A 22,062-nucleotide genomic window follows, 5' to 3' on the forward strand; every position below is an offset into this window, starting at 1 on the left:
ATTGGTTGCATTGATTTGAAAGGCCCCAATGAGCACCCGCGGTGTCTGGCGGGCGGGCTGTACCCCCCGAGCGGTGCATGCTGGGACTTGTAGTCTCCTCGCCGCAGGGTTTGCGGCGGCGCTGTGGGACGCGGCGCGTGGCAGGAAGCGGAAGGGGCAGGGGGCGGCCGGGCTCAGTCCTGACGTGTCCCTGCCGGGCCGCCGCCACCGCGCTCCTCGCTCCCGACCGGGGCCGCCATGGGCAGTGAGTGCCGGGGGTGGGGGCTCGGGGGCAGAGGGATGAGGGGATGAGGGGCTGGGGGGCTCGGGGGTGCGGGCTGAGGGGGCGCAGCGCTGCCCCCGCCAGCTCCCAGGCCGCTGGGCCCGCGGCCAGGCCTCGCTGCCCCGCTCTGGGGGTGCCCCCTGGCTTGGCGGGTTTCTCTTCAGGGGATTTCGCGTTTTCTTCGCTCTCCGGAGTGCCCCGTGCTGCCCAGCCCGGCTCTAGCAGGCACAGAGAGGCAGGGATGGGCTGTCAGGTGGGGGCTGGTCATGGTGGTGCGGCCAAGGAGCGGTGCTGTTGTCAGTAGGCAGTCGGGGAGGAAACCCAGGGAATTGAGCTCTGCGCCTCTCCTATGAAGAAAGGCTGAGAGAGCTGGGGCTGTGCAGGTATAGAAGGGAAGGCTTCAGGGGGACCTCGTTGTGACCTTTCAGTACTTGAAGGGGACTCAAAAAAGACAGAGAGCGACTCTTATTAATCGGGTACTGGCATGACAATGGGAATGGTTTTAAACTAAAAGAGAGAGGAGGTTTAGATCAGAGGTAGGAGGACATTCGTCACTCAGAGAGGAGTGAGGCACTGGAACAGGTTGCCCAGGAGGTTATGGATGCCCCATCCTTGGAGGTGTTCAAGGCCAGGCTGGATGAGGCCCTGGGCAGCCTGATCTAGTGGCAGGTGTCCCTGCCTATGGCAGGGGGTTGGAACTGGGTGATCTTTGAGGCCCCTTCCAACCCAGGCCATTCTATGAAAGTCTTCCTAGGCTTGTTAGCATGAGGAGGAACATGCCAGCCTCTTGAAAAGCATCTTAAGCAATCTTTATTTATCTGAGGTGTAGGAGAGGCTCACAGCATGGTTAAGGTTTAAAACCACAATCTGGTGTACCTTCTTCAGGCTAGTAATAGTTTGAAATTAAGAAATGCTAAACTTGCCGCCTTCCACAAATAATTAGAAGGTTATTGGTAGTTTCAGTTCCTCTGCGTTGTCTTAAGCATTTTAATTCAGTACAAAATGTATGTGCAGTCTTAGGTTTGCCTTGAGAAGTTTAGCATTAACTGTTCCGAATCAGATCTGATTGCTCATAGGTGAACTTCTGACATTGCAGATACTGTTCTTTTGTGGTTTGATTTTTTTTTTTTCTAAGACTAAGACAGATAGCTTTGACTCTTCTGTTGTAGGAATATGTCCTTTAAACTAGGAGGAGGTCAGTGCATGTGAACTTCATGAAAGTAACTTGAACTGTTGCACGTGAACAGTATGTGGGAATTCTTCAGCTGTATGTCTCAAAAGTAACCCCTGAATTGAAGCTGTCTCGGGTTTTTATTTCTCAAATAGCGGGGTAGTTGAGAACCTAGTATGAAATGAAAGTTCAAGGGTATTGATAAATGTGTGCAAAAAAAAAAAAGTTCTCCTTTTTTCAGCCTACTCAACAAAAGGACAAAACTTTTTTTTTTTCCTATTTCCAACCCATATTGTATTATACAGAGGTGCAGTTAGTGAAGTAAACATGTAGAAAATAAAGTAAGAGATCATTTAAAAACAAACAAAAAAAAAGCTTTGTTTGTAACTGCAAGTTTTAACACAGAAAGAATCCAAATCCAATTTTATTTGAGCTTTTCCCAATGTTCTTTTATCTGTGTATTTATTTTGTCTTTTAACTAATTTCTTTACAGTAAAATTTCTGGAAGTAATCAAGCCCTTCTGTGTTATCCTCCCTGAAATCCAAAAGCCAGAACGGAAGGTAAGTCAGTAACATTTTATTTATAGGTTTATAATTGTGTAATATGAAATGCTTACAGCTTAGTTTGCTTTTTTTTTTTTTTTTTTTTACCTGTGGGAAGAATGGCAATAATGGCAGTTGTAGGTAAAGTTATTCCTAGTGGAGTGCTTATGCTTGTCACCCTGTACCATGGATGTTTTTGTGCAGATTTGGTTTTGCCATAAGAGTGAGATGTTGAAAGCAGCGTGTATTGGAGCGCAAACTTGAGTCACTTAAAATAGCAACCTGAAAATCTTTACTCCTTGAGTTCTAATCTAAGATCATTTGTTAAGACAAATTTCTCTATATAGACATGTTCCCCACCCCAGCCCCTCTCTAGAAGCTCTTTCTTGTGAGAATGTAGGACTTGTGTCTCTCAAAGTACTAGAATTACCTTTCATTTGTATAAGCTTGTTTATTTGGATTAAAACTTTGGTAAAGCTTTGGGTGTCTGTAGTGTAAAAGGGATAAACCATTAGTTATTTTATTCAGAAGGCCCTGTACTTTGTCCGTTCACAAGAAAATCTTTAATATTTAGTATAATGGTATGAAATACTTTATATTGGTATGAAAGTTTACTGATTGACTAGATCTTGTCATATCAACAGTTATCTTCTTTTTTTTCTTTAGATTCAGTTTAAGGAAAAGGTGCTATGGACAGCTATCACACTCTTCATCTTCTTAGTATGCTGTCAGGTATGCCTCTTTCCTGTGGTTTTTAAAAAGAGCTGAAATGTTTAATGGGTGTTATGAGGGCTCTCAATTCAATCCTGTTTTCTTCTGTTGTCTGGTTATTCAGATTCCTTTATTTGGCATCATGTCATCAGACTCAGCAGATCCCTTCTACTGGATGAGAGTGATTTTGGCTTCAAATAGAGGTATGGTCAGTCTTTCTGGAGGGCATTTTTGTAATGTGAACCAAAATGTTTTTGGACTTGTTCGTAATTTGTGGTCTTTTCTAATGATGATGAAAAATGGAACAAAGAGGAAAAAGTTGTTCTGTGTATTATTGTATGAGATTATAAACCACTGTGGCATTGCACAAAGTCGTGCCTTTCCACAAAATGGATTTATGGCTGGCTATATGCAATCTATTAAGTGCAAAAACTAAGGACCATTTTGTGGGGAGAAGGGGTTAGCAGAGAGACAGTTCTAATTACCTGCATTGCTGCTGGTAATGTCTTCCATGTATCTTCCAAGCTTTTTGAATCATATTTCAAACTGTATTTGCTTGTGTTGTGGTTTTCTGGGTGACGTCCTTGGGTCTGCCTCACAAAATATTAAAATTCTTACCACTTCAGTTTATCATAGGGGCCTTTTAATGTGGGTGTTAATTAAGTGTTATAATGAAATGTGTGTATAAGTATGTAACTACGAGCACTCCTGGGAAAAAAAAATCTTTTGTGTTTAAAGTTATAAATAAAAAAGTGACTGATCGTCAAAGACAGAAAGCAAATTCCTACCTTCTCTTATTAACAGGAAAGCTGTTCCTGACAGCAGATGTCTTTTTCAGTGAATATAGTTCTTAAAGTACTGAGAAGGACTGCGTTACTTACCAGTCTGACATTTAACCTGGTTCTGTTATCACTGAAACCTCTTACATTTATGGAGATTTGGAGTTCTATATTGTCTTCATCACGATGCAAGGGGTGGAAAGTCAAACTTTACAAGTAAATATTGGGGTGCATCATCTCCAGGCATCTCTGAAGTTCATTGTGCTGCTTGTGTCTGGCAGGTACGTTGATGGAGCTGGGGATTTCACCTATTGTCACTTCTGGGCTCATCATGCAGCTCTTGGCAGGTGCCAAGATAATTGAAGTTGGTGACACTCCAAAGGACAGAGCTCTCTTCAACGGAGCACAGAAATGTAAGTAACAGCTAGTAGGCCAAGGCAAAATGTTTTAGAGTATCTAACCCTAACAACAGAAACTGCAAACTTAACCTGTGGTGAGCCTGGAGTTAGATATTTGGGCTTCTGTCATGCTGCGTGTTCACTTTGTGCTACTAATTTATTTATTTCAGCAGTCGTTTATGGGCTGCTGTTTGGCTCGTTAGCTTTTATGTTTCCTTTACAAACCTATTTGAAGCTTATATGTGCAACTGGCACTGGTACTGTAATCTCATAAGCAATATATAGACTGTGGGGACCTAAACTTTGAATCATATTGGTCAACATTAATAGACAACAATTTTTTTTCAAGTTAAGATGGTAGTTGTAGTTGTTACCTTGCAGTTTCAAGCACGGTTCTTCTTTAGCAATAAGAGATAAACAGCTTTTAGATAAACATGAGTATTCTCTAGCTATTTTATGTGGCACCACGCCCCTTACTGAGCTGTTTACTGGAAAAAAGAATCATAGATAGCTATGGTAATGTCTTAATGTTCTCAGAGTTTTCAATATCTAAAGCCACTTTTAGCAACTTAAAATATTTGCTTCTAAATGTATTTGCTTTTGAAGTCCTTGCGTATTTGTATTTTCAGATATAGATTTCAGAAAAGAAACTTAATTTGCCCTTGAAATCAAATGTCCCGTGACTTGCGCATTCCTTCCCAACTTCTACTACTAAGAATTGATTTATATCCTTGGGCAATTAGAGAAATACAAAATCTCCAGGACAAATGCATACTTTCTTTTTTGTGTTCTGCAGTGTTTGGAATGATCATTACCATCGGTCAGTCTATTGTCTATGTAATGACTGGAATGTATGGAGACCCATCTGAAATGGGTGCTGGTATCTGCTTGCTTATCACAATTCAGGTAATTTCTAGTCCTCTTTCCTCTCGTTCCTAGTTTCTTAACAAACAAATAAAATGGGAATGTGAATAATGCTGCTTTGTCATTTTGTTTTTGTGCTGTAGCTTTTTGTTGCTGGATTGATAGTTCTGCTCTTGGATGAGCTCCTGCAGAAAGGATATGGGCTCGGTTCTGGCATCTCCCTCTTCATTGCCACCAATATCTGTGAGACTATTGTGTGGAAGGCATTCAGCCCCACCACCGTGAACACAGGACGAGGTAATATGGCATAGTCTTTTCTTTATTTACGTTAGAGTTTAATTATTATATGAAACATAATAAACCAAGTTACTTTCCCCTCTAGTCTTTTAAAATTCCAACTCTATACATTATATAGAATAGTACAGTGGAAAAAACTTTTTTTGAAACAACTTTGTAAATGTCAATTTTTTTAGAGAGCTGTAAAATTATCCCATTTGGTCCTTGGATAGTGATTAGTTTCTAGGCTGCTACAGGGGGATTTCCAAAAATTCTTGGAAAGAATACAACTGATGTGAAGAATGACAGTTCCAAAACTGTGTCCTCAAGGTGAAAAAGCTTGGGGAAATTCCACTATCAATCCTGTATTTTGGAAGGATGTCTACTGGGACAAAGCGCTGAAGTCTGGAGATAAACCAAGCACGTGTAACTTGATTTTTCTTTTTAAGGCATGGAATTTGAGGGTGCCATCATTGCTCTGTTCCATCTTCTGGCTACTCGTACAGACAAAGTCAGAGCTCTCCGTGAGGCCTTTTACCGTCAGAATCTCCCCAACCTTATGAATCTGATTGCCACCATCTTTGTGTTTGCTATCGTAATTTACTTCCAGGTCAGTTGGAATAAAGAGGACTGTAAAACTGTTTATATGGGAAAAGATCTGTAACGTGCTTCTTACAATAAGTTATATTTTTACTTTCAGAAGATTCATTTTTATGTCTGCAACATCTACATGTTCATTTAATAGTACCTTATTTTAATCGGTTTCCATGATTACTATAGTCATTTGAAAAATGTGAGAGCTGCTAGGGGTGGTGGTAAATGTGTGTGTGTAAGGTAGCCTAATGAAACTGCTGTTGCTTTTTTTGCTGGAGAATGCTTTGAAGTCTTTAAGTCTGTGTATCAGTTACTTGTTTGTTGCAGGGAGCTACTGGAGAACATCAAAAGTTTTGAGTAGTTTTATGTTTCTTTTCCTTGGCACTATGTTCCATCTTCTTGCAACTTTAGATCTCTTCTGACATCAGTCTTTCATATCTTGTATGAATTTAGACAACCTTGCAGGCTTTCAGGCCCCTTGCAAAAGTGTTTTCACAGATAGCTGTGTGGATAGACTATGTGTACTTGCAAAAACTGATTGCATGTTGTTTTCTATTGCTGTCAAAGCTTTGCACAAGCAATTCATCACCTGCAGAATAGGTTCATGTCATCAAGGTATAATGTGGGACTTTCCTTTGGAAACTTTTCAGGGCTTCAGAGTGGATCTTCCTATCAAATCTGCTCGCTACCGTGGCCAGTACAACACGTACCCTATCAAGTTGTTCTATACTTCCAACATTCCCATTATTCTTCAGTCTGCTCTGGTGTCAAACTTGTACGTCATCTCCCAGATGCTTTCTGCACGCTTCAGTGGCAACTTACTGGTTAGCCTGCTGGGCACTTGGTCTGTGAGTATTATTCCTTTTAATCTTGCATACAGCCCTGTAAGAGTGCCGTTAACATGCATAATTGAAGGGATGGTCTCTGTAAAGATAAAGGCACATTTCTACAGGTGTCATGTACACTGAAGCTCCTAGATAAGTAATTTGTTTAAATTGGTGGAATATGAGACTTGCTGTGATGAGTGTAGATGTTAAGTCTCCATTTAATTAGGGTGGGTATTTTTACTGTTCCTTATTGTTTTGTTTCCACATTGGAAACTGCTTATGGTAGTAAAGGTTTATCGTTGTGTGCTGCTGTAAAGACAGTGATACACAGTGACATGAAGGTGATACATAACTCCAGTCTTAGCTTAATTGCTAAGAAATAGTGAGAAAACTGACCGCTTGCTTCCTTCTTCTAGGACACGTCATCTGGCGGCCCTGCTCGTGCTTATCCTGTTGGTGGACTTTGTTATTATTTGTCACCTCCAGAGTCCTTTTCTTCAGTGTTAGAAGACCCCGTCCATGCAGTTGTTTATATTGTATTTATGTTGGGCTCCTGTGCTTTCTTCTCTAAAACATGGATCGAAGTCTCTGGCTCCTCTGCCAAAGATGTAAGTTTAAAATGACAAATGATGTAAGCCTACATGATGCAAACAGAGGGGCTGTTGTAAAATAAGTGCTGACTTTCTCCTGAAAGAGCTGTTAGGCTGGTAATCACCTTAGTAATATTTATTATTTATATATATATATATATATATATATATATATGATTCTGGATCAGAAAGGGCTTTTTTTTTTTTTAAGTGGGGATGATGGAGGTAGAATGCAGATATTTTTTCCCCCGTTTTCTTTACTGTTTTTTTTTTTTCAAAAGCAACAACAGCAATAGACAAATAGTTGTTTTTATTGGCACTAGGAAACTTCTGAGATTGCTTCGTGAATCTGATCAGTGTGAGGAGAGGCCAGGTAACACAGACTGAAAACTCTTTAGTGCCAAATGACAGCTGCACTGTGTGCAAGGCAGCTGCCACTTATGGATATTTAAGTTTTACCTGCAAGTTCCTGTCTGGCATGAAAAGTTCTCCATTTGTTTTGGGGAAGGTTAACTGGAAGTTGCTCTTTTTAAATAGAGGGACCTGATAAGACAATGTAGTGCAGGGTACTAATGTACCTGTGACTAGCTTTATAAATTTCCATTTGCTACAAGATATTCAATACTCAGCAACTATATCAGTCAAATTGGATAACAAGGTGGGAAATAGTTGTCATCATAGTATGCTTGTATTGTGGTTTGGGGTAGGAGATCAAGTTTGACAGCCAGATGGAATGGTTTAATCTATTCTTTAAGAAATATGTGATAGTTGTATAGCTACTGTTAGCAGTATGAATACTCACTCAGCCTTGCATCCAGCTGCTTGTTATCAGATGTGTAGGGAAGCACTCATGGGTAAGTATAGCTAGATTTTCTTTCAGCTTAAACCGACATACAACTTGTAACACTTCAGTATACTTTCTGGGTACAGGAGAAAAGTTATAAACAACATAAAAAATAAAAATTGATAAATCATTACCTACAATTGCAGAAATACAGTTAAAGATTGATGTGCCAAGAAGGGATTCTTTCTCAGTCACTTCATTTCTAATCTGGTCCCACAAATAAAGTTAGCTCAACTGATTGTGGGAAGCTGAACTGTAAGAATGGACACTTCATGGGATGTTTTTACTAACGTCCACTAAATCCTAACTAGGAGATGGTAGGTAGCAAAACAGGAACTGAATTACATGTAGGATAGCCTATCAGTTTCTGCATTTTCCTTTTTTCAATAGGACTAGAATTATCCAAAAAGCTTTGCATAATTGACATCATGGAGAAGTGCCTGTGACTGCAGTCTATCCAAAGTTAAAATACTGGATATTTTTTTAAGTCAGACCAACAATATACAGTAAAATAAGGAAGACACCATTTACTTGAAATGTCTTGCTTCTGGTGTCTCATAATACTAGATTCTGTGGCTCTGGCAAATGGCACTAAAGTAACTCATTCTGTTTCTTGATTCAATACAGGTTGCCAAACAATTGAAAGAACAACAAATGGTAATGCGAGGCCACAGAGAAACTTCAATGGTACATGAACTAAACAGGTAAGCTATGCATTTCATTGGTTATTTATGCAAAGTGTTACAGGAAAGCACACTGAAAATTTTGCTTTGAGTTCTGTTTTCTGGACCCCAGAGCATGGCTATTCTTCAAGCTTTGTTGCATGCATGAGACACAGAATACAGCCTCATTAATAGCTGGATTTGCACAACATGCAGCCTTTCAGTTAGAAAATGTGCATGAATAGTGAGGGTTTGTCTATACTGCTTCAAACTGATGAATGGTATTTTTAATGTAATTGTTAATGTCTTGAGGGTACTTTTTTCAGAGTAATCATTTTTAAAATTAGTAGCTACTTAAATACAGTAACTGTAAAAGTAGGCAGTGGTTGATCGCTAGCTTTTTTGATTACAGGGTGGGACCTGTGTGCCCTTCATGTTACAGAAATGTTATTGCAACTTTACCTTTCAGTCATCTGCAAGTGACTTGAAGATCTAGTAGCCATAAATTTATGCTTAATTGTTAGGAGAATGGAATGCTTTCTTGTCTTAGCTTAGCATGTTTCTCCCTTCCAGTCAGGTTGAATTTTCCTAGTACACTATTGCATGTGCCTTATCTTGGATTGGTGGACCTAGAACAGTAAAGAATATCCTGCCATTGTATTTTTTTCACTTGTCTAATTTGTCTTTTTAAAGCACCTGATTTAGATTATCTATGCAGTCATTTCTCTGTGGGATTGTTTATTTTATGGGAAAAACTAGCCTCTGATTTAGATACCTCCCATAGGAGTAGCAGTATATGGAAACTATTACATGTGAAATATCCCGAGCAAGCTCTAAGGGTACCTTTTCTATTCCCACCTTGTTTTACAGGTACATCCCTACAGCTGCTGCATTTGGTGGTCTCTGTATTGGCGCCCTCTCTGTGTTGGCAGACTTCCTTGGGGCAATTGGGTCTGGAACTGGAATCTTGCTCGCTGTCACTATCATTTATCAGTACTTTGAAATTTTTGTAAAGGAACAGAGTGAAGTTGGCAGTATGGGAGCTCTTCTTTTCTAAACCTAGCTTCTCATGGACCCAGGAAAGGGGAGAAACACTCTCAAAAGTGTCCAGTCAGATGCAAAGAAGTAATGTAAACTTGATAATGTCATTCTATAGGAACACGTATTTTAATAATGTTTCCAAAGCGCATTCCCTTATGTTCAAACTTTTCTAGCATACTGTTTGCGTTTTATAGATTGCTGGGGGGAAATGTGCAAAAAAAATTTTTTTTAAGAAAATTGTTTTTTTAATTATGTATTAAGAGAATCAGCTTTCTGAATTGGATTTCGTTCAATGACTCTTGAATTTTTTCATCCCTTTGAAAATTAGTATACCTGAAGCCTTTGCAGGTTTTAATAAATGATTGTGGGGAGGGTTGAATGTTTGGAAAAGATTTTTTTTTTTCCCCCATTAAACATGTCTTTGTAGCTCCTTTGCAGTAGTGGTGAGAAATCTCTCCCCCTAATGCTTGAGTTCCATAATTATGGTTGTAAGCACAAACAGTGTTTAAAATGTTCAGTTTTGTGGGGTCTTTTTTGTTCAAATATGGCAGATTTGGGAGGCAGTTGTTTCTTTTCACTAAATGTTATCTGTAATTCCAAATGTCTTGTTGTGTAATTACTGAGCTAGACCTTGACAGATGTTGAATATTGGCTTGAGATTGTTGTCAAGTTTTGGTAAGAGATAGGAATGTCACCCCTCCTCCATAAGCAGAAAACTCAGGTGAATTGGGATTCTGCCAGAGTCTGTGCCTAGGAGTTGCACCTTTTGAAACTTGGTAATACCGGCAGCTTTGTAAAAACCTTTTAATTAGTTCTCCTTACCATTAACTGTAGTCCTAGTTCTGATGCTAGCTGAAAGAAATGGACGTTATGGCTGATTAGATGCGTATTTGCTTGTACCCTTTGCAAAAGGTAGTTTTCATCGATTTAAATGAAAAAAAAAAATGGTCTTGTAGCAATCAGGACATTGATTACTCATATCTAGTGAATTTGGAGTCTCACTCATATCACATAGTGTGAAAGAATGTATGTACTTGTCTCCTTTTTCTATAGTCACATAGGAGGCTTTTCCATCCTATAATCTCATGGACTTGAATGGTACATAAAAAAAAAATACTTTTTCAGAAGGTATTGGGACTCTGTTCAACATCATACCTTCAAAATGGAGAACTTTATAAAAGGCTTCAATGGACCAGAATAATCCTTAAGTTTCAATTTTTTTTTTTAGTTTGTCAATACTAATTAGGTGGCTAGGACCAAATGGTAATATTCATGTATGAGTCTTGTAAATATAATTCTCCGTCAGTATTGGACAACACAGAAACCAGAGTAAGTTGCAATGTTGGAATGTTTCTCAACACTGCATCAACATGCCTTCCGTGCATAGTTGCATGTTGTGCTGACTGACAGCACGTGAATTACTTTTTCTGCTCGGAGTGATGGGACTACTCGGCTATGTACCCAAGGAGCACGGATGACACCTAGAAACACTTGTTAATGCACTGAGCTCAGATACCAAATGCATGAGAATTCTGCAAATGCAGATGAGATGCACTTCTATGGATAGGTTTAAGTCCTGGGGAAAGGATCACAATTGGAAAAGGAACAGAAGTATTGAGATAAAAAAAATATCTGTGAAATGCTTACTACCAACTGTTCATTATTAATTCACACTACGTTCTGTAATTTTCCTGTATTTTATAAAATACTGGCATGCCACAGCACAATTTCAATGTGAAGTCAGGGACAGTTCAAAAGTGGCTTTAAAGGGAGAGGGAGGGATATGGTGTGGTTCTTTTTTTTTTTTTTTTTTTTTTTCAGGAAGCCCAATGTGATTTTTTTGTTGTTGTTATAAAAAGGACTCCACTTCTGGGTATGCAGTTCTGGCTGGGCTGGAGCTGTACTTATATTTTTGGTCATATCATCTGTTTGAACTGGTTGCAGTTTAGACCATCAGCTCTTGAGTGTCTAAGCAGCACTTGTTCTCTGCATCTGTATTTTTGTTGTCTTGTGCTGGAGTCTTTGTTATCAAGCAGCTATGTCCTCAAAGCAGGACCTGCTGATCATACAGTGGATGTTCACAAAAAGAAATAATGCCTAAACAATCTGCTTTATACTGAAATAAAGTACATCTTTGGAGCTAATGCTTGGCTTTTAGTGCTTTGAATACCCTTACAATTCTAGGAATTGTTGAATGCTGTTACCTGCCCAAAATACCATGAAAGCGATCCCTCTCAAAACAGCTGTTTAGAATGTCCGTGGAACATAAAGTTTGTACTTGCTCCAAGACCTTCTCTTAACAATAGCTTGCCAAAATAACAAAGCCTTACGCGTTCCTCTGGACTTTCCTGTTCCAGAAGAGAGACATTTCAAAAAGTGCTTCAGAAGTAAATAGCAGGAGAGCAAAAAATGGTACATCGGTTAGCAAGCCTTTTTCATATCAAACATAGTATCTGTCCTTTTTTTTTTTTGTATGACATTAATACTAGGGTATTAATTGCAACAAAACTCGAGAGCTGGTGATACCTCAGTATTGTTTTGCCCTCTGAGTTTTTGAACTGAACTTGGAGTAAGTATTAAACAATCAAACACAACAACAACTTCCTGAAGTAGATACCTAAGCTAATTTAAATACCATTTGCAAGAAATGCAGACAAGATTTTGGTCACTTTTGAAGTCATTTTAAACAGTACATGGGTTTCTCCCTTGCTGTTTTTCTGTGAAAGTTGCATTAATAACCTGCAAGAATATTATGTGATCACATTTATGATCACAGAAGTAAATGAAGTTAGTGCAGAGGTGATGAGTTACCCACAAGAGAGCTAGTTGAAATACTAATGCTAAAGCAAAGCTTGAGATCCTTTCTGCTGGCAGCATTTTAAGTGAAATTCTTTGTGTAGCTTTTTGTTCTTCACAGCAGATTTCATGTGAAAGATCGTAAAGCTTGTGCTGCTACGTAAGTGATGGATGTTTGATTTCTGTCGCTGTTACTTAGGAAGCTTTAAATATACGCCAGATTCTTCAGCAGTTCACCTGTTCCTAAGGCCTCTCTCCATGTAGTTTTGAGGCAGGAAAAAGTCCCATTGTTTATCAAGCTCAACTGTTTTTTTGTTGTTGTGGGATATTTTTTTTTAATCCTTTTGGCTGCAACTGTAAAGGTTGTTGCTTTACTTTGTGGAAGGTTCCATGACTGCATTCCCTAGATTTCTTCCAAGGATAGTCCTGTCCATACACTGTATACGTGTGATCATTTGTGAAAATAGGTTTAGCAACAAGCTTTCAGTAAAGGAGGAGGCAGAGTAACTTTTTCTCTAATTGTTCTTCATTGCAGCAAAGAATACCAAGCCTTAGGTTGCCTTGATTATTATTTTTTGCTGATTTTGGGGAGCTTCTCACAAGTTTTTGTAAAGCTGCTACTTGCTTACTGACATTGTGTGACATAAATGATGCATCCTGACTGTCCCAAATGCTAAAACACATGTATCCTTGTGTGCTGGCTGAGCTGCTGCGTCATTCCTGCAGCTCGTGCACATCTCCCCAGATGCATGCTGGCTGCTGGGTGTTCTCCCCAACAAAGAAGGGGCTTTCAGAAGAAGTGGCTGGGGAGGGAGACCACTGACATCTCTGAAACTTCTGTTCGGTATGTGGCTCGGATGGCCTGCTGTCTCGGTTTTTCTCTCGCTGTTCTCTCTGCCAGCTTTCTGACATGAAACTCCAGCCTTCGCCTGCTTCCTGCCTGGAAAGGTCACGGTTTGAACCGCGGCCAGCAGCGAGCGGCGGTGCTGGCACCCTCCCAGCTGCACAGGGAGATGTGCAGGTGTTCAAACAATGCCTGCTTGTTAGGGGGGCTCGGGCCTGTGAAACCCGGGCCCCTCCAGCTTCATCAAGCCTCCCTGAAGGACGGGTGCTGGCATGCTGAAGGGGAGCATTTGCCCGCCTGGTGGCAATGTTACACTGCAATTCAAGGCACCGGGTTCTGTGATTTGGAAGAGAGCAGTAAAATAAGCATTAAATCTGTACCGAATGTGTGTGCTTTCTCTCTCTTTTTTTTTTTTTTTCCACTTTGCTGCGATGCTGATGGGTGTCGTACAGTGTAAAAAGTTTGGGAATAGAGTTCACCAATGTATCTTTGTAGGTTCTAGAATCAGGGCCAAGCTTAAGGTGGTTTTAATCTGAAATGCTAAAAACGATCTCTTCCTTTTACAGCGTTTATAGATACTTAGAATATTGTCTAATATTTTTTAAGCCTTCTAAGTGTCGAAGAGGCGGTGTGTTACAGATACTTAGTCTGCTCAATATTGCTATACAATTTAAGCCTAGATTGAGACGGTCAATGGGATTGGAAAGAAGGCAAGAAAAGAAGCATTTAAAAACAAAATCAATATTCTAAGCTGGGGACCTAATTAGTCAGCTAGACTTTAAGCTGCTGTTTTATAGCATACGACTGCATGGATCTGCTAAAATTGAAACTCTTCAGCGGGCCAGGTTCTAACAATCCTCTGGCTATTGCTGATGTGATGCTGGCCAAGCTGGCAGCGCTTGGCAGAAAGGAAATACCCTGACAATTGGCACCTCCTTTGGCAGTTGTATGAGAGGGGCTGGAGGCTGAATGAGCACAGACATGATATACTTTGTCATTGCAGAACGGGCTGTCAGAGATGGGATGCCTACTCAGATATTTCTTGTTGGAGAACAAGACGACTGGGCCAGTCAATCTAGCAGCAATATGAATACCTGAGAGCTTACAATAGGAGCAAATAAAACAGAAGAACAGTTAGGATATCATTTTTTTTTAAGCTATGTTTCAGATCTTTTTGCATTGCCTTAGAGAAAATCAGGATGCATGGCACATGTATCAGCCTGGATTCCTCTTCTCATAGATTAAGGCTAAGGTAGATGGTTCCAAAACCGGTGTGAGCACTGCTGCAGGAGTATTAGCCATCTGAGATGACTCTTACCCACTTTAATGCTCAGCATGCCTTTAGCCAGTTGATGTTCTTACAGCTTTGGTGGGTCACTTCTGCATACCTGTGGTGTGAAGCTGTATAAAAGAAAAAGGCAGCTCCAGGCATTCAGAAGCAGGAATCTTAGTGAGAAGAGTATTTTACACGATTAGCATCATGATTTAAGTGTGAGTTGTCTTTTTGTTTAAATTGCTTTTTTTTTTTTTTTTTGCCAGCAGAACAAGGAATTGCTGCTGCTGGATTCCAAAGGGCTGCAGAGCCATGCCTGATGCAGCTAGTGCAAGGCTCACCCTGGCCACAGGTGTAGTCATTTTTATGATGATTTGGGACTGCAGAGCTCAGCTGTGGGGAGCAGGTGGTGCAAGCGGGGTGAGAAGTGATAGCAATGTGAAGGAGCTGTCGGGAGAAGTAACACAGGGACTAAGGCAGTGAGGAGAGAAGATGTGAGGCTGATTTGTGTTGGTGTGATGTCTCTACACGTAAGAGGAGCACCACTAAGAATACTCCCGAGCCCGAGGATTTTGCTGGCAACAAACTGTGAGTGCCTTATGGTGACGAGGGTTAAGGTCATAAAGAGGCATCTGCCTGTTGGATTTCCTCAGTAAGAGAAAGCCATGAATACCTGTGTGCTGTAGAAATTGATGTTTTTTTATTGTTGGTATCCTGACTGGCCTGCTATTTCCCATGTAGAAAGTTGTCTTTACTTTCTGTGGCTGTAGAGCTTATGAGATAATGGATATTTATTAAAAACATTCGAAAGCAACTTAGTTCTCTAAGGCTTCTTGAGGACAGAGTTTGAACTGGTGATTTTTTTTTTTTCTCTTAAAAAAAATAACACAAATTTGTGTTACAATTTAATCAGGCCACTCTTGCTTTGCATAGTCCTTGGCTAGAAGAGAGGTTTAGAAAGGGCACATTTTAACTTTCTTAGGTAGGTAGATAAAGAACTGTATTTTATTAGCTCAGTTCCTCCTGTTTCTTGAGTAGTATGGGCTGGTGGAAGCAAGCCAACGTTTGGGTGACATCTTACCTCATTTAATGATGATGCCTAAGCCTAACACAACTTTCTCTAAGTGATGCGGTGCTGCTATTCTTATTTAGTTTTAAACACTTGCATCTGTCCTTCTATAGTGGGATAGTAGGAAGTTTGCATGATCCTTTAAACTGTAATGGCAAGAGGTATCTCATTCCACTTGTATGGCAAATATACCAAAGGGTTTCTGGTTTTATGAAGTGGATTCTCAGTTGTTATTTGCATTGAGAGTTGCTTGTTTTGCGTGGGAGTACGCATTTTTGTTGGGTGGTGGTTGTAATTACAGCATGAGAGAAATTTTGGCTCTGAAGATTTCAGTCTGAATTTAAAAAAAAATAAAACAAGTAGGGATGGAAATCAAGCGGTGGTGCAGAGAATGAAGGCTAGGTCTTGTCTCTGGTCAGCCAGCTGATTCCTGCAAGAGTCCTGACTCAAATGTGTATCTGTGCCGTGCTGTTCCTGTACTTGGCTTCCCTTTTCCATTGATGTTGTCCCTCCTTGAAGCACGTGGAAGAAATGCCAACTCTGTAGAAATTGAAACACAGATCCAAACTGCACACATGTATGCATATAAAATAGGTGTATTTTAAACATAACCATCAGCTTCTAATTGATGAAATAGCGCGCTTCATTGTGTCCTTAAGCCGAAAATCAGTGTGTCAGCAGTGAGCTCAAGCCTGTAGTAAGAAGAGGGTCAGAGAATCAAGTGGTCCGTGTGCCAGCGTGGTCATGCTTTTCTTTGTTCCTGGGGAATTGCTGAGAGATCACAGCCTTGATGTTATTTCATCCTTGTAGAATATCTGTACTTCTCCAGAGAGCGTTTCTGTTATGCATAGTTCATTAAGCAATGGTCAGAGCTTTGAGTGCCTGCAATTCATCAAGTTTAACACTTCACATTTACTATAAGAGAAGGCAAGACTGCGTTTCTCTGTGTTCTCAGTTCTTAAAAGTACTTACTATAAAATCAACTGGAATCTGTGCCCTCTGGCTAAGCAGAGGTGACAGATTGATGCTGGTGGGGTTCTCAAAGGTGTCATCAAAGAAATAATGAAGTTGCCTGTTCTTGGCTCAATAAACCTGAAGGCTGTTACGCTGCTGCAGCCCTGGGAGCTTTGTATGAGTATAATGAAGTAAAAACGTCCTCTAGAAACAAGCAGGAGTTACGATTATCTAGTCTGGGCTTCAGCCTATAACTTGAAAATCCCAGGTAAAAGCCTCTGTCCTACTTCAGGCTTTTTGTGTGACCAAAGATAGGTCTGTAGTGGGAGATGCTTGTGTGAAAGGAATTGGTTTTGCATCTCTGCACTAACAGAGTTGTGAGGGGATTGGCACAGGGAGATGGGCAAGGATGCGCTCTGTCTCTGCAGTCACTGCATTGCCCTGTGGTTAGCTATCAGTTATCTCCCTCTGGGTGCCTGTTTACTTTATTTTTCTCATAGTGGGTTGTGGGGATTTGTTAATGTTAATGCTCTGAAGCATTTGAGTGGGGAAAAATGCTCACAGAAGAACGGTGCAGTACTCAATGAATCAATCCTATGGATTTTGCCTTTCCTTTCACTGAGTGTTATTAATAACACTCCTCAAGCTGTCTGCTACCTCGAGTGCTGGGTAGTTTCCTGCTCGCACATGGGTTTCCTGTGAAATGTTTCACAGATTCATTGGGAAGACCCAACCGGATCCAAACTGCCTGTGCTGTGTGCTGAGCACAGCCCAGGTGTGCTTACAGGAGGCCAAACTACAGCACGCAGCCTGCACCCTGCTTCAAAATGCAACCTGCAGGCCTGTGAGAGTCGAGCACGAGCCTGCAAAAGGCTGGGGGCCTGCACGGAGCTGTTTCTTCACACTCTCCATCCACCAGCACACACTGGCAGGCAGGCACCCCAGGTTGGTGACACCAGGCTCTGGGAGGATGCTGCCTCGTTCCTTTACCCTGCAGCTCTGACAGGGCGGCTTTGCCTTTCTCTTGTAAAATCCCCTGGCAGGAGACTGGTGTGGTTCTTGTCAAACACCTCTGTGAGTGGGAGGAGGGCCCAAGGGGTTTTGTGAACAGGATGGGGAGGTTCTGCTCTGCTTGTAGGTGAGGGAGGGTGTCCAGTATTCCTAAAAACTATTGATATGTCTGAATACTGCTGGAAAGACCTTGCTTTCTGGATTAGACAAAGTAAATTCATCCTCTGAAAAATCTATCCAGAAGGACAGGGCCCTTTAGGAATATACAGTTATCGGTCCCTCTAATCTTAGGTGCCTATCACCTGTATCCAAGTTAGTGCAATATAGATGTCCAGGCGGGCTGGAGACGTTCAATAACGCCGCTGCTATGGTTCGTTACATTAATACTGAGCAGGAGCACATCACTCCTGCGGTCAGTGGTCTGGAAACCCATGTGCAGCTCTCGGACTTAGTGAGTGTTGGGGATGATAAAAGAAGGGAGAGGCTGAAGCAGGGCTCGGCATCACCACTTGGGACCCAGAGAGATGTCTGGTGCCGGGGGATCGTCCTGGGCCTCTATGCAGTTAGCGTGGTAGGTCTCAATATCTACCTAAAATATTTTGGGTTGTTGCTGCTTCTATTCTTTGTGATAAAGAGTTGGGCAAAAGTCCATTGATCAGGCAGTGCTTGCTGTCTGTCTCTGTCTGCCCCTCAAGGCAGCCAGCTTGTGGCTGCAGCGACAGAGCAAAGCTGCTTCATACACCGCACTGGTGCTTTGTGGGAGGGAAAAAGGTGTGATAGCAGCGAGTACAAGCCCTTTTTCCCTTCTTGCCGCATGAATATGCGAATTGCTGTGTGGACGTGGGGAGATGTGTGATGGACTCAGCTGCCTCCCTCCGCTCAAGGGAGCAGCCGTTCAGGCTTGACAGCACGTGGCGTTCAAGCCTGGCATGGGAGGTGGTGACAAGGAAGGTGCTGAATTTAAAAATAAATATAATAATAATAATAAGGGAAAAAAAAAAAAAAAAGAAATATAAGCCAATGAAGAGTGAAAGGAATCTCATTTTTAGGAGAAAGCTCCTGAGTTTCTCAGGAAAAGTGAAATACCTTCCAGAGCTGTTGCTTGAGCTAAACTGTCTTGGTTTCCTAATGATGAGAAACAGTGGTAGGTGTAATTACAGAGCATAAGGAGAATTGTTATATTTATGAAATAATATTTCTTTTACTGTATCGTATTAAAAATATGGACTGCATTAGAAGTGAAATTGCATTTCATGCAAAGATTCTTGCGCCACAGGAGAAAAGAAATACATTTATCCAGGAGGGAGTAAGATACTGAAAATAAGAAGCATCAATATTGGTAACATGCATACAGAGAAGGTTATATCTTATGGCTCTGAAATAGAATTTAAATATAGACCTAATAGTGCAGATACACACAACTTTGCTTTAGGAGAACTAGCTGTGAAGAAAATGCTGTGAGATTTCGATATAGGCTTATTGAAATTTTGTTAGCGGTGCAGTATTAAAGACTAAGTAAAATTGGCTGGCAATAAGCAGGAATTACAGCTGCCTAGTGTTTTAATGTAAATAATGCAGATTGGAATATTTTAGGGAAAGCTTTTTTCAAATAATGGAATACAGAAGTAATGTGACTGCTTCGAAATGTAACATGTGTAAAAGCATTTTACAGTGCTTTCCTGAGTACTGTGTCTTAATTTTGCCTTCCCAGCTTCTGGCAACCCTATTCCCACTGCTATGGGGTCTCCTGGCCGGGAGGAGCGGTGGCTGTGCTGGGGAGCTGAGGGAAGAGGGGTGTGAGCGGTGTCCTGGGGCTGGTCATGGGGATGGTCACGGCTAGGATGGGAGCGGGAGCCCAAGCCCGTGCCTCCCTGAGATCTCCGCAGGCTTTGGGCACGTCTGCCGCGCATATGCGAGACTCATCAGCCAGCCCGTTGCGTGTGGAAGTCATTAACTTCGCCCAGATGGAAAAGCTGCCTCGTGCTCTCGCTCCAAAGGGAGCCTCCGATGGCTTCCTCCTCATGACGAGCGCACGCGGCGGTGGCCCTACCTGCTGGCCTTCTGCCGCTTCCTCCCCGTCTCCGCTCGGCCCTGCCCCGCTGCTCCCCTCTGTCAGCTCCCATTTGCCATCCCTCACATCTGTGCAGGCCGGGCGCCGGCCCCGTCTGACGGCTCTCACCGTCGGGACGATCAAGGGGAGCTCCGACAATGGGGACGTTGTGGTGCCGAGGGCCCGGAGCCCTCCCGCCCTCTTCCCCATAGCGGGAGGCCCGTCCATGCTGCCTGGTGGTCGTGGGCCGGGCGATGAGGGTCTGGTGCCGTGGCTGAGGTGTAGGGGAGGCTGTGGTGGGCTGGGTTGTGAGGGGTGTTGGTTAGCGAGGTGACGGAGGGAAGTGCAGCTGCTTGAGGATACGACGGGATAAAAGGGGTGCAGGGTTTGAGGTCCCGTGTGCGTGCTGGCTCGGAAAGCGTGTGGCTGTGGAGGTGTCTCTAATACAAATTGAATGCATGATTTAATTCACAACGTGAAGTAAAACCTCTGTCTGGGATTTTGATGGATTTGCTTCTGTACTCAAACACTTCTTTTCTTTTCTTTTCTTTTTTTTTTTTTTTCTTTTGCTGGCATCAGCTTCCTAGGAAGAGCATTGCCGGGCAGCCTGCTGTGCCCTCTGGGAGTTGCTTGTCTGTCTGGTGCCTTTTCACCTTTCTTCTCTTCCTCTTCATCTCTCTCTGCCTCCTCTGTTCTCTCATAATACACAGCCTTCTGCTAAATGCCATGTCTCTCTTCTGGTTCTCCTCTCTCTTTCTTTGGGATTGCTTCCAGTATACACAGGGATTATTCTCCTCTCTGGTTGTGCTTTCTGCTGCCTTTTGTTAGATTATTTCTGCCTTTCACTTCCCTGTTGTCTAGATTTTCCTTCCTTAAACCTTTTATTTTTTTCTTTCTTTGGTGTGGATTTTCTCTTCTATTCTCTTCCTCCTCTTCTACATGAGATGTCTCTCCTTTATTCATTTAAATAGCCTCAGCCTTGCCTTTGTGTAAGGTGAAGCTTGGGCTGCTGTTGCCCTGTGAGATGCTGGGTGCTTGGACTGCAGGTATGAATCGAGGGATTTGGGTAGTACCCAAAGCAAGTCCACATGGGTGGTATCTCAACAGGCAGCTGGAGGTCCTGCCCAGCACGATGGGCAAATAGTGTAATGCCCAGCTCCGAGAGCTGGGCTGCTGACTTTGTATGCCCCAAAAGGCCAAATACAGTGTGTTGGCTTTCTCATCTCCCCTCCGAATGGACAGAATGAGTTACACATGAGGTCGCTGGAAATAAAGTCTGCTTTTCCAGCTCTCTCCTTGCACTGGTAGAGGTGGGATGGTGTCTGCTGACACCAACCTGCCCTGCCAGTTCAGAAGAAGCAATGTTTAACTCTGCTCGTGCAGCTGTGGTGAAAGCAGGGATGTGGTTTATTTCGCTGGGTGCTCTGTGGTACTTGCACCTACTCCCATGACCCACGCAGAGCTCAGCATGCAAGAAATGGTGATGTTCATCCGCCTGGAAGGAAAGATTGCTGCAGGTGCAGGGGTTCTCTAGTGGCTTTACTGAGGACAATCTTCCTTGTCATAAGAAGTGGGAAATGCTCTGGTGTAGCAGTAAGAGCGTAGTGTTGCAAGAGGTGTCGTGGCTATGCTGGGATCCCAAATCGTGGCACTCACAGCCCTGCACATCCTGGTGCTGCTCGCTGCAGAGCGAGCCTCCTGAGGGAGCACCATTCTTGGCCATTCAAGCCCAGCACTGGTGGTTCAGGAAGATCTCCACTTTCTGTTCCGGGCTGTATTTTTTTCTGGCCTGTGGGGCATTGCCGTTCTCTGCAGCCAGCTGTGTCCCCCCAGAGGTGGCAGTGTCCCGGTGACAGCCGGAGCAGAGCAGTTGAAGCACTACGAGGCTGGGCCGCTGTAAAATACTCTTTATCAAAAACAAGCGCTGTGAAGTGCTGTAATTCTTTTGACCCCCTCCCTTTTTGTTTCTCCTTCCCCCCCCCAGTAGGAATATATCCGCTATTTAATTAATTTTTTTTAATATCTCTCTTTCCAGACTTTTTATTCCAGTCCCACTGCCTGCGATCCCTGCGGGGCGAGGGGGGGCTGAGTGACAGGCTAATAACCTGCTCCGGCTCCCGCTCCGAGCCCAGTGGCAGGTGTCCCGGCGCCCCTATTGAATGCCACCATCCAAAAAAAAAAAAAAAAAATTATCAACAATCTTCCTTCAACAATGATTTATTATTGCCATAATTTGCCTTGGTACAATGAGCTGCGGAGCGTATTTCTGCACCCGGCTGACAGGGGTTTGATGGCTCCAGGTTCCTATTTTATTTAGTCTTGAGCCTAATATGATTTGGTTACCCTCGCCCCCTCCCTCTCGTCCCTCTCCTCCCTCCCCACCCAACCTTTTCTCATTTTGTTTTGTTTTCTCCGAGTGTGTGTTTCGCATAACCCTGGGCCGGCTGACAGCGCTTGTAAAAACCAGAAGTCGATCTCGCGGTGGCTTTTCACCATTAATCAA

General features: G+C 42.4%; 1 protein-coding gene across 1 annotated transcript; it reads left to right on the forward strand.

Annotated features, from left to right (window-relative positions):
* The first annotated feature begins 90 nt into the window (after positions 1–90).
* SEC61A1 (SEC61 translocon subunit alpha 1) lies at positions 91–11,706 on the forward strand. The gene is made up of 12 exons (XM_027468055.3): positions 91–244; positions 1,927–1,994; positions 2,643–2,708; positions 2,812–2,890; positions 3,748–3,879; positions 4,661–4,770; positions 4,872–5,025; positions 5,454–5,614; positions 6,249–6,446; positions 6,842–7,033; positions 8,487–8,563; positions 9,392–11,706. The coding sequence occupies exons 1-12, from the start codon at positions 238–240 to the stop codon at positions 9,576–9,578; spliced, it is 1,431 nt and encodes a 476-aa protein (XP_027323856.1). The 5' UTR covers positions 91–237; the 3' UTR covers positions 9,579–11,706.
* Positions 11,707–22,062: the final 10,356 nt, after the last annotated feature.

This window comes from Anas platyrhynchos, chromosome 13 (assembly GCF_047663525.1).
Source record: "Anas platyrhynchos isolate ZD024472 breed Pekin duck chromosome 13, IASCAAS_PekinDuck_T2T, whole genome shotgun sequence".
NCBI lineage: Eukaryota > Metazoa > Chordata > Aves > Anseriformes > Anatidae > Anas > Anas platyrhynchos.

Bases quoted from the DNA above. Each gene is read 5' to 3' on its own strand.
- SEC61A1 (XM_027468055.3), top strand. The intron at 3,880-4,660 runs GTAAGTAACAGC...TGTGTTCTGCAG, and splicing joins CTTCAACGGAGCACAGAAAT to TGTTTGGAATGATCATTACC. The intron at 4,771-4,871 runs GTAATTTCTAGT...TTTGTGCTGTAG, and splicing joins GCTTGCTTATCACAATTCAG to CTTTTTGTTGCTGGATTGAT.